We start from the raw sequence: 20,003 nt of genomic DNA, 5'->3' as shown, positions 1-20,003 counted from the left end.
TTCTGTGAATACTTGTAAATATTTTTTATATCTTTGTTTAATAAATATGGAAAAAAAAAGTCTTGTAATGAGCATCCTGCGGCCCTATGCTCCTCAGAGGAGTAACAAGGAAGACACTAAACTAAGAGTATTCTGCTAGATATTTTGAAAGAAGGCAGTAAAGACAGGTAATGCAAAGAAAAAAAATACTGCGATGAATAGCCGTCAGCTCCATATACAGTATGCATGATCATATGTTGGTTGAGGAACCATACTGTTGTTTATAGGGATTGATCGATGGAAAGGAACTTCAAGCAAATGCACCTATCATAGTTATGCAATCATCGTCTCCACCATTTTAACGCTGCTTTCATTCAACCTCCTTTTAATCATACACAGAAATGGCCCACATGACATCATTACCCCCATCCCAGACGCATGCAGAGAAAAATACAAAAAAAAAAAAAAGATAATTGTTATACATTTTTATTTTGCTTTGTCTGAAAAATTATCTAAATGAAATGTGAGTTGGGAGCAGAAGATAAGAAAGAAACTGTTGCACAACATTATCATTACAAATATCTTGTTAAAAAGAATGCATCTCAGTGTTCATGTTGTAGAGAGTATATCAACCATAAATATAAATCGGTATATTTCAGTACATTTTAAATTAAGTTTTAAGCCATTAAAAGACAATACTTTGCCTGGTGCAGGAGAAACAAGGGATGCATGTTTCACCTTCATGATGGGCACCTTATGTACACTCATTAAAAAAAAAAAAAGTTGGACTATCATCCACCTGAACACATTTATTACATTTTACAGAAAGCATCACAAAACAAGTTTCACATACATGTCAATAGCACAAGAAACAAGTTAATCATCCCCTGTTCCAAAGGTTCAGCACATGAGTTCAATCTGGTATGATACAGGTGTGACAAGATGACCAAGTCAGATGACATCAGCTGCTATCTCACAGGCTTCTCTGACTTGATGAGTTGTGTTATCAGCTGAATCAATTGATTGTCTAAGAAAAAGAATGCAACATATTTTTTTATTGTCTGGTATAGGAGTACATTAGTGTATTTTCCTAACATTTATAATATGAAACAGGGTAATAAACGCTGCTAGTCTCTTCCCACCTTGTACAAGAAAGAAAACATAAGAAATCTGAAGTTTAAAAAAAAACATTAGGAAACATAGTAATCATCTTTGTACAGTAGTGTGCAAAATCTGGTTCTTACTGGACACATTTAGGGATGGCTCTCTAAGTTTTCTTTCTAGAAGTTGTTCCAGCAACATGCGTAATTCTTTGAAGATGACACCAATTCTGGCAACAGCCTGCAACAAGAACAATGCACTTTGTCTGTTATGTCTATATTACTTTTGAGCACATACACAAACACATTTTCCTTCTATCTTTCCATTTCATTTACTTACTGTAAACTTGATCCAGTTATCCACTAACAAGAGTTTCTGTAGATGCTGAACTTTAATATCTCCACCAAACAGCAGTAATGGATATGCTGAAACTAATGTAGTGTCTCTCAGATATACTCGTGTTGACTGCACCTGTAAAGCAGATGATAATAGAAATTCTGAAGTTTTAAAAAATCAGAATTCATGAGCATACAATATGTATGAATGACATGGTAGAGACTTGCAAAAATGGGCAAATCCACTGACCTTTTCTCCATAGGTCAGCCAGGCCACAGAGTGCATCATGAGAAAGCGGTTGACTGAGGAAGGGTGAATCTGGGAGTGGCCTTGAGCTGACTCCACCAGGCATGGCTTTTTCATACCTGGATGAGCGCTGACCTCAGCTTTATCTACTGGTGTAATCTTAGCAACTTGAGAATATAGTCCTGCACAGAGAACTGCTTTCACCATGGCAACAGTGTGCTGGTCCAGTTCATTGGTTTTGGAGGTGAGCTTGCTGATATCCAGGACAGCAGGTGAGCTGGTGGTTGAAGACAATGCAGGTGACTGAAGCCTTGAGAGTTCAGTGCCAAAGCCAATGCCATTGACAAGTTTTATGAGATCTTTTTTAACATTCTGCAACAAATATTCAGCACAAACTAAAACTGGAAAATGAGTTGCTCTGTTCTTTTAGATGGCAAGCAAACTGTCATTAGGAAAATAAATCCATTTCCTAGTTCTGTAGCATAAGCAAACTTTCATAAAAGTTTCCTGCTCTGATAACAAATGTGCTAGAATGATGACCATAGATTTTGTGGTTAACAGCAGTAGGCTTCACACTTCCCTGGGCTCAGCTTTTCATGCACATCTACCTTCAATAAAGAACTGAGGAGGGGGAAAAAAAACCCAAACCAAACATACCTCAATGTCTAGCAAGGTGTTACGTTTTAAGAAGTGCTGATTACAGTATTTGAATTCTTCAGCTTTCCCTTTACTTCTAGCAATGCACCATCTGAAGGGAAAGAAATTGCAAATGCATAGGTCAGTGATGCTCAACCTTTCCTCGCTCGAGGGCTGAACTGGACATGATATAAAATCTCGTGGGCCATAAATTGGCGGTTTTGCTAGAATCATGACATTAAAAATGAAATTATGCTGCATCTGGTTAAAATGAACGGGCCATATGAGGCACCTTTGCAGGCCGGATATGGCTTGCAGGCCATAGGTTGGGCATCCCTGGCATAGGTGATCAATGAGCTTGCTTGAAATCCTTCCCTGAAAACTTTCCTACATGCAAGAGACTAACCCATTGTTCCTATAAATAATGAAACTCGAATTTTGTTAATTTGTTATAAAGTACATTTGTATTAAGCTATTTCATCTGAGAGAGGTCCAACACTATGTATTTTGGGCAAGATAAAACATTCACATCCTGGTAGGGGGAAACATTTTTTAAAGTTAATTAAAAATACTAAAACTAAAAAATTTTTTCCACAGATAAGATTTAAAAAAAAAATCGTTTTATCAATTTTGCAAACCCACAAAACAGACTCAATTTCAAAATTCAAGCCATTGAACCTTTTAAAAAGGTAAATAAAATTAAAGAAAGAGGAAAATCCACATATAGGCTAGGAGAGTGTAACACAAGCATAATAAGAAACTTAGAAAGTTATTCACTGACCATGCAAACACAACATAATCTATCAAAAATAAGCACCATACCCTTGATATGCTTTGTACAATGTTAAATGATCTGAGGCAGCAGTGGCAAGAGCTTTCTTTGCTTCTGTGGCCTCATCCTGCCGGCCTAGAGGCACTACAAATGGAGTTTTATCTGCCATTGCTGCTGCTATGACTGCCTAAAATAAAAATAAAAACCAGACAAGTGCTGATTATTTTTGTTTTGTTTAGAAATTTGTTTCACTCAAAACTGCAGCTTCACCATTTCTTAATTTTCATACCTATATGCACAAAACAGTAGTTGTGAATTGATGGGGATAAAACAGTTGTTCTTTCAAGACAAAAATAAATACACAAATTCTACCAACAGCTGGAATTTAGAAAGCAGAGTATGAGTACTATACTCTAAAAGTGGTTCACTATTAATCAAGAATGCTCAGATACTTAAAAACAATATGTGCTTTGTAATCCATAACAATCACTAATAGGTCAACAGGGCTTCTGCCAAGGCTAAATTCTTTGGGGTCCCAGGGACCCCTTCTTCAGATTTTTAAGGGGTCCCTGTTCTTCGCCGAACTTTGGAGGGGACCCCATTGACGAAAATTGAAGGGGTCCTCCGAACTTTTAATGCGTACTGTACGCAATTTTTTGCGTAAGCAGAAGCCCTGGGTCAATATGCCTTGTAAATCCTGATAACTATTAATATCAAAGCAACATGATTTGTAAGTCTTGATAACTGCTCACCGTAAATGCAGAAAAACAAATAAAAACAAATAATAATAGTAAAAAATAAACGAATAAAAATCATCGTTCATCTAATGTGGTCCTAATCTACAGAAAACTAACCACTGGCTCCAAACAATCCAGAATTGCTCCAAAGATCAACATCTTGCCAATTCGCACATTCACTGGAAGGGATGCCAGGTGATGTCCTAGCGGGGTAAGAGAGGGTGCATCCGCATAGCATGCCCCTACCTCCCTGAGCAAAGACATAGCCCGTGAAATGCTGGAGGGCTGTGGAGGGTCTAGCCCTTCTGCAAGGAAGTCTTCTGGCTTTCCCAGGTTGCACTTCTGTTATATTAGAAAGAATACATTGTGGAGTTCATAAACCCCATATGCATGAAAAATATCATATGTACACAACTAGTGCACACATACTCTTTCCATCTGCCTCTCTCACACACACACACTTATACACAAAAATAAAATCACAAATATATAGTGCCATCTCTATCTCAACAAAAAACAAAAAACAAAAATCAGAATGACATACATTGTAGTAGATTTTTTCAAAAGCCAACAAAGTTGATTACAGCATCAAGATAATGAAGCTGGAGTGTAGCCATGGTAAGAATTTTGAGTTAACCAAAGATAGACAATTAGCCTAGTCAGACAAAGTCTTGGTTTTATTGTATTTGAAGGCTCACTCACTCAGTCACAGATATCATTTCTCAATTTTAGAGTACTTTGGAAGTTTTCATGCACTAGCTCTTTACAAAGTTCTGTAAACCATGAGTTATCCATTGATGCTTCAAAAGATGAATCGCTTCTGAAATGTTATGTTGTCAGATTGTTTCATTGAGCACTTGGTAATCTTTGAAAAATAGTAAAATCCCCCAACTTCAATGATGAAATACACTTAAACTAGCATTTTGTGGCTGAAAAGTGCAACATATTTTGGATCTTATCTCAACACTCTAACAAATCCTGAAATTTTGTATTAGAGGTTAGTATCCATTTAAGTTCACAAACCATAATAATCAAACAAAGTTCCTCCAGTGGCACTCGCAGAATTTCTGGCAGCATGAAATCTGCCATTTTCTGATATTTCTCAGCTGTGTACATTCGAAAACAGAACCCCTTCTGAATTCTACCAGCCCGACCTCGTCGCTGCTTTGCATTTGCCTTGCTAATGAAAACCTCCATCAGGGACTTCATCTGTGTGGTCTCTTTGTATCTGTAAAATAAAGACAGAAGTAAGATAAAACAGTGCAAATGAAACAGATATATTTTAGGTGGAGATGATGTGGCTTAATTTCATGAAGGAACCAAAGTTTACTCCTATTTGTATGTAACTGGTTTCCATTGAAACAGCTCTGCACACCTATCTTTTTGCATCTCCTTTTTTTAAAGTTAAATGTTATAAAAATACATGCAATTTACCTAATGTTCATCTCTGTTTAAAAGGTTCCTTGACAAAAACTTTTCACACTAATGAAAGATGTTGAGAAGATGAAGATAACAGTGTGGGTAATGTGTACATGAAGGATGATACCCAAAACTGTGCTCTTCTTTCAAAGAACAGCTGAGGTCAGATTAATGATGGCCAACTTTCACAAACATGAAGCACACTCAAAGTACCTGTTTTCCTTGGCTTTTCCAGAATCCACCACAAAAACAATGTCTGGGATTGTTATTCCTGTTTCTGCAATGTTGGTAGCAATAACAATCTTCCTGACTCCCCTTTGTGGCACTGCAAACACCTGATCTTGGTTTTCAGAGGATAAGACTGAATGAAGAGCAAATATCTGAAATCTGCCAAGAAACAGCAATACACAAGAAAGTACAAAGATGTGCAAGAAATCAGTAGTTTATACTACACAAATTCCTGAAATACAATTCAAACAAAAATTTTTCAAATTTAAGCATCATATTCTAGCAAGGTATGCATCTGGATACATGAGCTATCTTTTGATCAGAATCATACTTATGAGGGTTGCTGAAGTGTCTGTCAGATGTTAGCATTTCATGCAGCTCCTGGATCTCAGCAAGTCCTGGTAAGAAAATAAGAATCGCACCACCCATACCTTTGTAATGTTCTGAACTCCCTAAGTGCCGGAGTAAGTCCTACATTAAAAAAGAAAGAAAAATGTTCAATGAGCCCGCCTGCATATTACGCATGGCATTTTAATATACAGGTCATCATTATTACATTACATGTATTATTATTATTAGATCAACACGCTGGCAAGAAAAAAGTGCTGCATTCTTTTGTGCATTCTACGCTGTTCATATTTCAGATCAGCTGATGTTGTCTTCCTTCTAAGGATCTGACAAGTAAAATACAAATTCTTTAGCAACTGAGAACCCTGTTTGAGTGAATTCACTTAATTTAGATTTCTGATTAAAAAAAAAAGTATTATCTGAAGATTTTTACAGCTGGCAGTTACATCAAATGACAATCCTTTTTTAGAAAATGTTACTAAAATGACTATTACAAAGTGACTCCTTAAATTTCATGGTTTAAAAAAAAAAAAATCCTACCATGATGAGATCCATATTAATTTTGTCTGGGTTAAGACGAGTGACAGCATTCCTTGTTCTCTTGCTGTACTTCTCTGCTGGCAGTGTTGTCTGGAAACATCCATTAACAGAATATAGTTGAGAGGTACTGTGTTCTTAATTTTTTTCTTAAATAAAATTTTGAGAACAAATTCTCTTTCTTCGCAACTTATCAAATGACATCATGTCAAGGTCCTCCCGACCTCCCCGCAGTTTAGGTAGTTTTTTGGTTAAAAAAAACTAGTATTCTGGCCTAGAATTGGGGCTTTTATGCTGTAAGAAGGCAGTTGCTCACCTGACTAATGGAGCACTCTGCACTGCAGACACATGCTAGCTCACTGTCAGGGAGATAACTTTTCAATGGTTAAAGAGGTAGTGTAACGCATTATCTCCTTTTGTCATGTCATCTGGTAAGTCTTGAAAAAAAAGAGAATTTACTCTCAAAATCTTATTTCATGAAACAATCAAGGGCGCAGTATCTCTCGACTAGATTCCAGCTTGTTCTAAGATATCATCCACCAGATAGAAGAAAGAATATAGAACTAAGGAAGAACAGTTTAAAAGCCAGTATAATATAAATATCATGATGGAAGATCAACATACCCTATCAATGTCACTAATATTCTCTGTTGTCCAAAACAAGTCCACTTGCTTTGTCTCCCCTTTTTGATCTGTCACTTCAACTACTGCAGAATCTTCCTACAAAACAAAGAGTTTCAAGATTCAATCATATGAATTCAGTCTAATTCATCTAATAGACAAGTACACAATTCACTAGTCCATGTAAAGGAATGTTACAAATAAAAGAAAAGAATTTTTTTAAAAAAAAACATCAACAAAGTAATTGTGAAAGAGAAAAAGTGAGGGTTTATAAAAAATAAATTTTACAAATAATAATGATAATATCTAAACTAGAAAGCAAACTCAAAATATTTTACTTACATCAAGGAGATCACTCTGTTTAAGAGTGTAGGGTGAATCCTCATCCACAACATAGCCAGTCATCTCTATCACATCCTCTATGTGTAAAACCTGCCGAAAATAGAACAAATCGTTAGTGCCAGTACATATACAGCCATGAGCAAATCTCAAATGGCTTTAACACTGAACAACAATAAAAAAAATCTAAGCCTTTTTATAAAATTTCATGATTAAAAGAAAATACACTGTAGGTGGCTTTACCAACCCCTTCCCCTATCTTCTTCCTTCTCCAACTTTTTGAACTTTTTCTCTTTTACTCATTCTCTCTCTCACATATATATTCTGATAATAACAGAAGTAAGACATGTCCTACATGTCACATCGATGAAGAGAATGTGTTTCATTTTACATTACCTTGTCCATGTCAGATAGATCTAAGAAAAAGTTTCATTCCAAAAATATATTACATTAGACTGAATGACTTTATACAGATGCTGATGTCGACAAAAAATGAAATAATACTGTCTAACATTGCCAAGTTTTTATATTTAGCAACAAAGAAAAGAAATGTTACTCTACGGTTTAGATATTTTTCATCTATTGTGTATTATATATTTTCATCTGCAATATATTGTATGCTAATCTTTTGGAATGAGCCCAAAGGCCTAACAAAATAAATCGTACTCATAATTTCATATTCTCTCTCTCACTCACTCACACAATGAGTATGATTTCTTAAATACTATAATGCATGCAGGTGTGCACTTAAAAGAAAGAAACAATTCTAACCTCCACAGGAAATGTACGACCTGGGATGCTGAGAACAGGGCAATTAGAGAAATAGGCAGAAAACTTTCTGCTGTCCAAAGTAGCACTCATCAAGATGACCTTTAAATCAGTGCGAGTCCTCAGAATCCTCTTCACAATCATCAAAAGGAAATCAGACTCTACACTGCGTTCATGCACCTTAGAGACAATGGAAAACAACTTTTTATCATCTTTATCATTTGTCTTCTCTTATTATTATTACATGGAGTTACAATAAACAATACAATCATAATAAATGCAAAAATTGTGAAGTACATACTCACACTCCTAGGGAGCATGCTCTTAGCGCCTAAGAACAAGAACAAGACATGGACAGCATACGAGGGACAGGAAAACCAATGAATAACATATGAACTATGAAAGAACAAGTAACAGTACTAATGATGAATAAAAACAAATACAGAAAATGCAAAGAGAAACTAAATAACAAGAACTGAGAGTATCATATTGCAAAAGGAAGACAAGCAGGGATAGGTATGAAAAAAGTATTAGGAGTAATGTTTATGGAAGAGTTAAGAGATTTTTGCTCATTTGCTGAATGTGCATGGTTTATCAACTTATCTGACTGAATTGTAGAGTTAAGGCAAGAATGCCTCAAAATAAAGTCCCCTCTTGGGTAAGAAGGGTTCTTTGCAACTTTATAGAGGGTCATTAGAAAGATCAAATAAGATACCTATGACAGGAATGGTTTCACTAACAGCAGCCTGAGTTTTCACAAATGCCAGCAATTAAAAAAAGAAACCTCAAGAAGTTCACAAGATGAAAGTCTGAGAAAAGTGCAATAAAGGGACCAAAACAACGCTGTGTCACTGTAAATCATAACAGTCATATGGATCTACACTTTGGTGCAGTTAGGATCAAGCTAAATAATTTAAAAAGGTGGAAAGTCACATTTTGGACGATCTATTGCAGGAATACATGAACAAAGACTGCACAAGTTATTAATATTATGCTACTTGTTCTTTTTTTCGTTAGAAGTGAGGGTATAAACATTTTGAATATGTTAACTTATATAAGACACAAAAATAAACATATTTACCTCATCAATGATGAGATGGGACACACTGGAAAGATTTTGATCACTCTGGAGCTGTCGTAGCACAACACCTGTTGTACAATATGTCAAACAAGTCATGGGACTCTTGCGTGACTCAAACCTGATCTGGTAACCACACAAATTTCTGTGCCTTTCCTTTGGAGACTCCCCTAGTTCTTCAGATACACGGTTGGCAATGCTGACAGCTGAGATTCTTCGTGGCTGAGTGATCACAATGTTGCACTTGGCTCCATCTCCTTTCTCTATTAAATCCTGTAGCAAACAGAGTAGTTTAATTTTCCTGCTGCAAAATTTCATGTGCTCAAGAATGTATTTACTAGAATAAATATTGTTTTTAATTGCTATTCACATGCTGAGTTTTGAAACAGTGCTTTACAGTTTCTTATGAATGGAATCAACTCTTGCTGAACAAAAGAGTGGCCTTTGAAATATATCTGTTTTAGGGAACCATGACTACTATTTAATAAAATCCTATAAGATATCATAGCATTAGAAGCAGCGATATGCCAAACTTACATCAACTGGCATGAGGAAACAAAATAAATTAGTAACAAACCTCCAAAAGAAATTGAGGAATCTGTGTACTCTTTCCACTCCCTGTTTCCCCACCGATTACCAACACACTGGCATTATGAACTTTGTCCAGCATCTCTTGACGAAACTGAAACACAGGCAGCTCCTGTCGTGTTTTGAGTAGTTCTTGGTGCTGTTTTGTGGCATGCAGACTTTGCAGCATCTGCTTCAAAACAGCTGATGAAGGTCTCCTAGCTTTCTCTCCTATTCGTTTCTTTGGAAACCCAGGTGAATTGGATAAGGCAGATTCTGGTGCTTCTGAACCTGCAGTAGGAGAGTCATTGATAAACTTTGTAGCATCCTGCAATCAGAAGTCATAAAATGCAAGTTGTTACAAACAAAGGGACTTTTAGGAAAATCAAATAATTTTAAACATATACAGTAAAACCTCGATTTTACATTTCTCAAGGAACCACCTAAAATAAATGTTAAATCGAGAAAAAAAGGTACATCAAGAAAACACTTTTATTTGCTTCAGATTACATCCAGACATGGAGAAAGTATGAATATATTACGTTGTAAAGGTGGAACAGTTGAGCAGCAACGCTCTTACCGTTTTTATACATTTCTTTATTTCTTTGTGGGGGTGAACTCATCCAAGGAAGCCTGTCTTGTAGATGGCACCCTTATTTGCGACATAACATTTTCCTCATGTTGCAAATGTTTGAATATCTTGCCACCCCCAGGTGGGCTTAAGGCAAACTTCTGTAACGTTTACAGCACTGTAAGGTCTTTGGAAGCTGTTGGTGATGGACCTGTTGATTCAGAATTTGTTGTCGTCGTCATTTATGGCATCGCCATCGACTCCATCACTGCTGTGTGTCACAGCCACAGCTTCATCGCATATTGCATCAATAGAAAGTACACCGCAAGTTTACAAGCTCTTGTTGCAAGTAACAAAATTGTTGAAGTCAAATTCAGATGCACCAAAGGTTACTCTGTCCCAATCATCTCGTACATCTTCATCATTTTCTAAGTGAAATGTTAAATAGGAGTCAGCAGACCATGCCACAGTACCTGGCCTGAATGAGGTAACTGGAAGACTGGTTTGACCTCAGCTTTCTGGAACTGAATGTTGAGAAAACGGAGGAGATGGCCTTTGAGAAAGCACATGATGGAAGAGATGATGATGATGATGTAGTTTTGTAGCGCGCTAGTATCCGCATCACAAAGATGCGCTCAATGCGCGGTGATCCCAGCAGCCACCAAACTGCAGGTCAAATGAAAACTTCAAAAAAGTTTAAACAAGTGAGTCTTAAGATTTTTCTTGAAAGATCCAATACTATCAGACTCCTATCAGATGGCAGTACCCCCTCTCCCCACCAATCCAAATCAAAGGACAGCAGGTACAGAGGGCTGTCAGTTTTAAGTACCTTGGTACACTGATAGATGGAAGGTCTCCTTTAGTGATCATGTGAACCAAATGTACAAAAAAGCCCAGAAAAGACTGTACCTTTTAAGGAAACTATGCAGCTTCAACGTCAGCTCTAGGGTGCTGGAGACTGTTTACAGGTCTCTTGTTGAGAGCATTCTCACATTTAACATCGCCACCTGGCATGGTCACCTCCTCATCAAAGACAAGGCAAGGCTGGCCAGAGTTATCCACCAGGCAAATAAAATTATTGGTACACCACAGCTGCCACTTTCTGACTTGTACTTTCAGGCAGTCAGAAAGATGGCATATAACATCACCTTAGACCAAACACACCCTCTCCTACCCAAATTTCAGCTGTTGCCCTTGGGCAGGTGCTACAGAGTGCCACGTGTGCGAAAAAACTGCCAACCAGAGGTTCCGTGCCAGCAGCCATTACCATCCTAAATAAAAGGCACAAGATTTCTTAGGGCTGCCATATTACCTGGCATCCTCCTTAGGAGGTTCACGTGTATGTGTGAGAAGGTATACGTGTGCATGTGTGTTGAATGTCTTGTATGGGTATGTATGTCTGCCTATTTTGTTGCACATATATATACACTCATATTATGTTTGTATATGTGGTTGGGTTTGTGAGCAAAAGAAAAATTTCTGTCTTGGACTTCCTTGGACAGACAATAGAGTTTGATATGATCTGATTATATGTGATATGCATTGGAGGAACCAGGAAAAACAAACCTTATGCTGAGGAAAATGATAATTCAAGGAACATATAATCGAGGATTGAAAAGCACTGGGTGATGGGGGCTTTCACCGGGACCTCCGAAAACGAATGTTATACTGAGGGAAATCAATTGCAAAATCGAGTTTTTACTGTTTAGCAATACATATATATATATACAAAATAAAAATAAGAATAAATACACACACAGAGCCCAATACATACACAAACACACTTTCTCTCTCTAATAATATAGCCTCACCATATCACTCAATGCCTCCCAACTGTCCTGCACATCATCTGCAGTGTCACCTTCCTCACTCTGGGCACCATTTTTTTCTTTCTCCCTTTCAGGGACTGGAATGGCAGTCTTGGCGCCTGCATTCTCATCAAGCTTCAGCTTTTTGATCAGTTTGGTAACAAACTGGTCTCGAAGCTAAAAAAAAAATTCAAGATGTTTTAAAAATTATGCTTTGCCACTCTTTGAAATCACTCACATCATCATCACTACCACTGCAGTATAATGTCCAATTTCGATAAAGCAGACTTTCCATTGTAGGTTTCCAAGTACATATATATATTTTATTCTGTCATGAACTACTGGGATCAATCCATGCTGATCCAAATATTCATGCAGGCAGCATGACAACATTAAATTACTGTCAAATATAAAATCTAGGCAATCAAATTTCTTCAGTTAATAAGTTTTCTTAAAAATCTTTATACCCTCTTAAGTCATTCACAAGACACACTCACCTAAAAACAATTTCTAGTCCTAACTACTCTCCTCTCAAAATACTGACCTTGTTCTCCTTCTGCTTGTTTTGCTGCTTAGAGGAGTCATCTTCTTCCTTCCATTCAAGCCACACCACACGGTAGGGAGGAGGTAAAAGCTGGTAAACAGACTGCAATACAAAAATAAATCAGAAGATACATGACACCTAAAGGCCAAACTTTCATCATTTAGCAGGAAAGAATGGATTAGATTTGGCAGAGAGATGTGAAAGTACTTATTGGGCCAGATAAAAGCAATTAATAAAAAATGCCCACTAGGGTCACTGCAAGGGCTCCTTAACCTTCCTTCCATGGGTCGAACCATTCTTTCCTGCTCTAAATATTGTTGTAGTGATGTACAGCGATGAGTAAGCCGGCATGTTGGTGGGGGGGGGGAGGAAAAAGAGAGAGTTTTAATAATTTTCAAAAGATATAATATTCGGGTTTTATGTGTTTTTCTCTCATTTTTTACCCAGAAATGATGATAATAATGTTGACAAATGTTGTTGCTATTCAACATTATCATATTAACACCTAGTAACTGTATTATAGTCAATTTAGTCAACAATGTAACAGTCATACCTGTCCTTTGCACAAGTGGTACAATGCAAGTGTGCAGCCCAGCATTTCTGCTTCCTTGGCATTTTCACAAAGAATGTCAGGAGTCACTTGCAACAATCCTTCCTTCTGTCTATCTACTGTCACCCTTCAAAAACATTTACAAGATTTTTTCTTATGACCAACTGTTACAAAAATGAAGGAGGATCCAAAACCTGGCATCCATTTCTACAGATAAATCTCTGTCCTATCGCTACCTGTAACCTACATGTTAACCTACACTTTACCTAAATAATAATAATAAATGCAAAATTTGTAAAGCGCATACTCACACTCCTAAGGAGCATGCTCTTAGCACTTAAGAACAAGAACGAAACATGTACAGCATTCAAGGGACAGGAAAACAAGCAAATAACATATGAACTATAAAAGAATAAACAACCATATTAAGACTAAAATCAAATACAGAAAACACAAAGAGGAACCAAATAACAAGAACAAGAGCTGAGAGTAACATGATATTGCAAAAGGGTGTGAAAAAGGACTAGCATTATGGGAAAGGTTGTTAGGAGTAATGTTATGGATAAGGTGCGTTTTCAGTGCACGTTTAAAGGATTCAATAGTGGGTAGATGGCGGATATGGAAAAAATATCCCATATGGTTAGCTAAGCTTAGCTGAAGTGTGAGAACTAAGCAGCAACCCATAAGCAAGCACAAACATTCTATTCCAATTCAAAGTAATATGTACTAATTCTTTTTTTTCAAATCTATTTCTCTTTCAGACATGTCAAGTAAATGATAGGTTGGTGTACAGTTATAACTAGGCCAAAGTGCTCATTCCAAAAATAAGTCTCACTCTAACTGCTTACTTGCACTTAAAGCGGTTGTACTTCAGCTGAATTTTCTCATATTTTGGTGGTGGACTCTGGGGAAGGTGCTTACGACACCAGTCAATAAGAAACTGCTTTGGGTGTTTACCAGTCCACTGCTGCCGAGTATATTCAAAGCATCTTACATCTTCCTTTATTTCCTTTGCTTCTTGGGATTCTGTTGGAATCAAACAAAGCATGAATAGAAGACATCAGTAGAGATCAATTTCACTCATTTAGGCTGTAAAGACATATAAAGAAAATAGCAGTTTTGATTCATGAAATTCCTTTCTTCCAGTATTTACCAGATGATATGGAGTTTACCAGCTAGTTACCCCAATTCCCTCTATCCACTCCCAAATGGTCAGACCTGATCAATAAACAGGGAGAACACAAAATCAACCAACTCATATCCCTTCCCCCATTTCACCCTTGCCAGCCAGTGAGCCCTCTCACACCAGCTTTTTGCTTGGCTGAGAAAAAACATACAGCAGGAAAGCACTAGGGAACCAGTGATCATGTCATCTGGTAAGTGCTCGAAGAAAGGAATTTTACCATCAAAAATGGTATTTCTTCTTCACACTGTACCAGATGACAAGACTATATAGAGAATTATGAAAAGGTGGGGGGTGTGGCAAACAATCTCCCACATCCACCACTGCCCACACTGACCTGGTAGTTTCCACTGAAAAAGGCGTTCAACCAGATGAGGTCCAGAATAAGCCTCCATTTCCCACCTGGCCATGGAACCAGGAACAAGATGGAATAAAAGCTGGGGAGGTCCTGGCGTCCTACCTCCTGAATAGCCTTTTTCTGGAGAAGAGCCTGAATTTTGTACCTGAGCACCTCTGCAGGCGTCCTACTGTATGGTTCTGAAATCTGGAGAGTGACAAATACCATCAACAACAAGCTGCAGACCTTTACCAACCGATGCCTATGCCATATTCTGGGAATAAGATGGCCTGAAAAGATCTCCAACAGCAGCCTGTGGAAAAGAACCAACCAGAATGCCACTAGCCAAGACATAAAAAAAGCGCAAACTTCATAAAGTGAATTCGCCGAGCAAGACAGACAGTTTGAACACTGAAGATGTTTTAGCAAGAGACTTGACCGCACTGCAGGCATCACAAGGCTTATCCATGAGGCAGAAACAAGGTAGCTTGAACATAGGTCTGAATTGGGTGAAACAGGGCAAAAAACTGGTGTGAGAGAGCTCACTGGCTGGCAAGTGCATAATGAGGGTGAGGTGTATCGATTTTGTGTTCTCCCTGTTTATTGGACAGGTCTGACCAATCGGGAGTGGATAGCTGGAATTGAGGTAGCCGTTTGGGATAACTCCATGTAGTTATGTCATCTGGTACAGTATGAAAAAGAAATCCAGCTATGTGAAGAAAGTAACTGCCACACTCTGACCATGAAAAGCAACAATGTTAAAAAATTATACAATTCATTAAATTATCTGCAGCTGTATATTTAAACTGTGTTGTATTGTGTGTGTGTGTGTGCATACTTTTAATGAGATGGTTGTCTCACACACAAAATTATGTCTACAATGTATATCCTTGTGGTCAGACAGTAAGAAGAAGGAAGACTAGACGAGACAAAAAAAAAAAAGTAAAACAATGCAGCCTCAAACAAACAGAAGAAAAACTGACAGAGTTTGTTGTTTGTGCTGTACTCTTTTGTCTCTCCATGAATTCAGCAGCCAACAGAGAAACTGCCAAGTATATGTTCATTATTTCATTCCTACTTTTATTATTGCTAAGATTTCTCCTGCTATTCTCCTGAAATTAATCTAACCATTTTTAGCTGCAGTCGCTCCCTCTTCCATCTTGTCAAAGCCAAAAAGATTGAAGCCACTGTCTTCGGCATCAGCAGGTGAATGGCCTCTTCGCTTTGACTTCTGATCTCGAGGGAGAACAGTAGGCGGCATGGATCTGCTCTTCTCTTTAGGAATGTCATCTTCGTGAATCAGTTGCTCCATTTCTTTGTCTTTCCTCTCTAATTTCTTCGGCGGTTTTGTTACTCCAAGTTTAGTGGCTGGCTTGAAGTTTGGATGCCTCTCCATAGCATCTCTCTCTGTTGATGATGATGAAAAGGTTCAGCAACTGATTTTCTATGATTGATAGCAACAACAAAGAATTTTCCCACTACTCTTTTTATGGGTTCTGTCCATTCACAAGATTACTTTAAAAAAAAAAATTACAAAATGTCATGATTATGTAATATTACTGTATGAAAAAATAATGATGACATTACTGGTATATCACATCAAAATTTCTAGGAGTTTAAAACTAGAGCCAGCACTAGGGGATGGCAAGAAGGGGCAACTACCCAAGGCCCTGTGCCTAATGGGGGACCTGCGTTAACAAGTGCACCATCGGGATGAGACAGTCTGTAATTTTTTATTACCCTGCTACATATGTTGTGCCAGCTTCCAAAGCCCCCGCAATTCTATTTGCCCCAGTCCCTGCATCCCCCTAGCGTCTGCTCTGCTCTGTTCAAAAGGTAACAAACCCAAAGTGAGTTCCCTTATTCTCTTGGATGCTCTTGTATGACCTGACTTATCAGCCCTCATTTTGGCATCAAAGGCCTCATTTTTCGCTTCCTCAATTTGTGAAGAGAGTACTTTATATCGTTCATTCTGAAAAAAATTAATACTATCACAAAACAAAGTAATTAAAAAATCCCACAAAATACTACAACTAGATAACAATTTAGGTAGTCCAGTGTGTAGTGACAGTGAAGACTGTGCACTCTGGGTTTAAATCTCAATTCAGTATGTGTTCTTTCCCCGTAGATCATGAACAGTTTTTTTTCACGTTCTCCATCCTCCCTTCTCTCTCTCACACAAAACACTATTTATTAACCCTTCCCCTTTAGCATAAAATAAATGCTGTCAGATCTTTCCCCACCTCAAACAATAAGAGGACTTTAGTTATGTCTTATCTATTTTACTTTAGTTACTTATTTTTGAGTAATTTATTTAAATATTTGTATTTAAAACTTCAAAAGTTTTCTGTGCTCTTAAAGCCATTATCAAAAACAAAAAATAGAACAGGCACCTAAAATGTAACTGAAAACAAATCCTGTTACAAGCCAAATATCATGAGCAACTAACTGGGTCTTCCTCTTCGTCTGACTTGTCCTCAGAAGAGCCTGAACTTTGTTCAGCATATTGCAGGATCCAGTCTTTTACTGTACCATCATCAGGCTTAGAAACCTTGCCTGTCTTACCCTGCTTCATGACAAGAATACATCACTGAAAACAAATAACATTTCCCTCTCACGCACCTATACATCTATATTTATGTATGTACATGTACAAGCATTCATGCACCCACCAATCCACATACATGTAGGCATAAATGATCATGAACTTCTTTATTTTGGTCTTCATTAACTTATGTGTTCTTTCATTTACATTAGGTTACTTAAACCTAAATTAATATTTTTTTATAAATCAAACTTTGCTTGAATTACTGCTGTCAGGACTGTTCTTACATTTTATATGGCACAATTGACTTATTCTTGCCTGAGTATCTTAAGCACTGAAGAGCAATAGAAACTTACAACGGGTACTGTTTGTGTAGCTGACGAAGTCCCCATTCTTGCGTCTTTCTGCTGAGAAGGGTCAAACCGAGGTCTATATTTCTTTTCTTCTTCCTCCTGAAGTGTTTGTGAGAAACCCTTTGGCAGCTGATCTGCAGATAAGCAAGTAAAGTTCTTGTCTTATGTACATGCACATACACATACACAGGCATATACATTTGTGCATACATATGTACACAAAATTATCTCACTTTCATAACATGATCATTATTCTTTCTCTCATACTATCTTGCTTATTATAGCCTGAAGAATACAAACATATAATCAGAGAGTGCCATTACTCATTACAGCAGTTATTGTTTGTCATTATTTTTTTTCCTATGACAAGCCTAAGTTACATGCCATTTGCTGTGTTAAGGCATAACCAGTCAAGAGCATCATGGACGTCCCCTCCTTTCATGATAGTTGCTGTCATGGCAGCCTCTATCTGATGATGTGAGAATCCTGCACCAGATAGGCTGTTGTAAACATCCTGAAAGCAAGCACAAATCTGTTTAAAACTGAGATTTTTAACCAAAGCAGAGACTTGATACAAGGTTTTCAAAAACCTTTGTTAAATTGAAGACATCAGACAAAATTCAAAATTTGCTTATAAAACATAATACAAGATGAAACATTCATAATGGGCATTTAGAATGAATAAATCCTCTAAGAAATTATGCACATTCATAAGCACTGCAGTTAAACAAACTTTCTTGCATGAAATAGTAAAACCTGCTATTACCTCTAAAACTACAAAATAAGCAAACAGCTTACTCACCATTAACTTTTTAGTGGTAATTCGTTTGGACAAGACTCCAAAGCGTTTTTGTTTTTGGTGTTCTTGTAGGATCATGTCCACAATTTCTCTCTCCAGGTTATCAGGAATGTTCACCTGTAAACAAATTTTTTTAACATCTTGTATTATTCCTTTTGTGAAAATTCTCTCAGCATGTTTTAGAATGAGTATTTAACTTGACTTAAAGCATTAGTGTTAGTGTTAATGAATCCCAGCTGTAACATTTGGCTTTATATTTGAATGTTTATGGATGTCTTTTTCATTTCTGGATTCTGGTCATAGCTAACAGTGCACTCTGGACAAGTTATATTTAAAAAAGAAAAAAGAAAGCTGAGTCATAAGAGATAAATTCATAATGCTAAATTATACTTTTCAGTTCCAGATTATAATCAGAGAGAAACTCTGTTCATATATGTCTTAATACAAATACAAAATTCCAGAACAATTTAGATGGGCTTAAAGCAGTAAATACTAGTATTTCTTAATAAATCATTAAGCAGGGCTTCTGCTTACGCAAACAATTGCGTACAGTACGCATTAAAAGTTTGGAGGACCCCTTCAATTTTCGTCAATGGGGTCCCCTTCAAATTTGGGCGAAGAACAGGGACCCCTTAAAAATCTGAAGAAGGGGTCCCTGGGACCCCAAAGAATTTAGCCTTAGCAGAAGCCCTGATTAAGCATTAAAATTCTTTTTAAATGCACTAACCTGGACATTTTTTTCTTTGAAACACACATATATCTATCTAATGTAAGTACACTAATATTTCGATATGTCATTGACTAAAAGAGAATGTAGATCTACTATGACTTACTTTTTCAATTCCATCTATGTTATCAGCGAGCTCTTTGCTCTCTGCCTTAGGAAGAGCATATGTTTTTTTCGCTGAAATTAAAGAAATTCCTATAACATGAGAAAAAATATTCACAAGTAAATCAGTGGCTGAAAATGTAAGACAGCATACACAAAGACTGAAATAACCAAAAAAGTGATGGAAGGGAAGATGGGAGAAAGTAGGATAAAGGAGAGAAAAAACGAAAATGGTGACAGATAAAGGACTAAACAAATTAATTTCTTTAAGATTCTTTTAGAATTTCTTTACAAAATGCAATTTAAATGAGAAATGGTCTTCACATTTGTATCTAAGCAAATAAGCTTACGATCACAAGCCGTGCATATTTCTCTCATGCACTATATATCTTTCAACAATGCTTCCAATAGACAAATCATGAAATCATCATATAAAAATATTGAAGAATCAGGTTTTTCATCCAGTGGATAATTCAATTTCTCAAAAAGAGCTGTCAGGTGTTACCTGACCTGTCCCTTACCTTTTTCATCCTTCTTTTCTTCTCCATCTTTAGTCAGGGGCGCTTGTTTATTAGTTTTTCTTCTTCCCATTTTGTGTCTTACGGTCGTATACAGATATTTCTTGTCAGCTAAGCATCAGTGATATAAAAAAAGCACCTTAATCACAGTTTACCAGTGTTTGTTAACCTGATTGCCAGTGAACGTATGACACGAAAATCGTACAATAATCCAAAGCACAATGCAGCTGCCAATGCTGCGGTGTACATTAGGG

The 20,003-nt window shown here is 37.1% G+C and overlaps 1 protein-coding gene across 5 annotated transcripts; it reads right to left on the bottom strand.

Moving 5' to 3' along the window:
* Positions 1 to 449: 449 nt before the first annotated feature.
* On the bottom strand, positions 450 to 20,001 carry LOC112557478 (ATP-dependent RNA helicase DHX29-like). Of its 5 annotated transcripts, none has more exons than XM_025227359.1 (28): positions 19,753 to 20,001; positions 19,236 to 19,324; positions 18,406 to 18,519; positions 17,988 to 18,117; positions 17,607 to 17,737; positions 17,155 to 17,274; positions 16,551 to 16,677; positions 15,834 to 16,112; positions 14,034 to 14,211; positions 13,189 to 13,312; positions 12,636 to 12,737; positions 12,095 to 12,268; positions 9,723 to 10,040; positions 9,149 to 9,418; positions 8,071 to 8,247; positions 7,303 to 7,392; positions 6,964 to 7,059; positions 6,343 to 6,432; positions 5,786 to 5,925; positions 5,440 to 5,613; positions 4,831 to 5,035; positions 3,925 to 4,149; positions 3,121 to 3,257; positions 2,320 to 2,410; positions 1,666 to 2,034; positions 1,420 to 1,551; positions 1,224 to 1,320; positions 450 to 1,006 (listed from the first exon to the last, which is right to left on the bottom strand). In XM_025227359.1, exons 1-28 carry the CDS (start codon positions 19,820 to 19,822, stop codon positions 948 to 950), a joined length of 4,308 nt encoding a protein of 1,435 aa, XP_025083144.1. In that variant the 5' UTR covers positions 19,823 to 20,001; the 3' UTR covers positions 450 to 947. The 5 variants fall into 5 exon arrangements, with proteins under 5 accessions (XP_025083144.1, XP_025083145.1, XP_025083146.1 ...); XM_025227360.1 differs by having other exon boundaries at positions 17,155 to 17,271; XM_025227361.1 differs by having other exon boundaries at positions 19,236 to 19,306.
* Between the last annotated feature and the right edge of the window lie 2 nt (positions 20,002 to 20,003).

Source organism: Pomacea canaliculata, linkage group LG2, assembly GCF_003073045.1.
Source record: "Pomacea canaliculata isolate SZHN2017 linkage group LG2, ASM307304v1, whole genome shotgun sequence".
Taxonomy (NCBI): Eukaryota; Metazoa; Mollusca; class Gastropoda; order Architaenioglossa; family Ampullariidae; genus Pomacea; species Pomacea canaliculata.
Note: the sequence above shows the minus strand (reverse complement) of the source record. Positions and strands in the feature narration are given on the sequence as shown.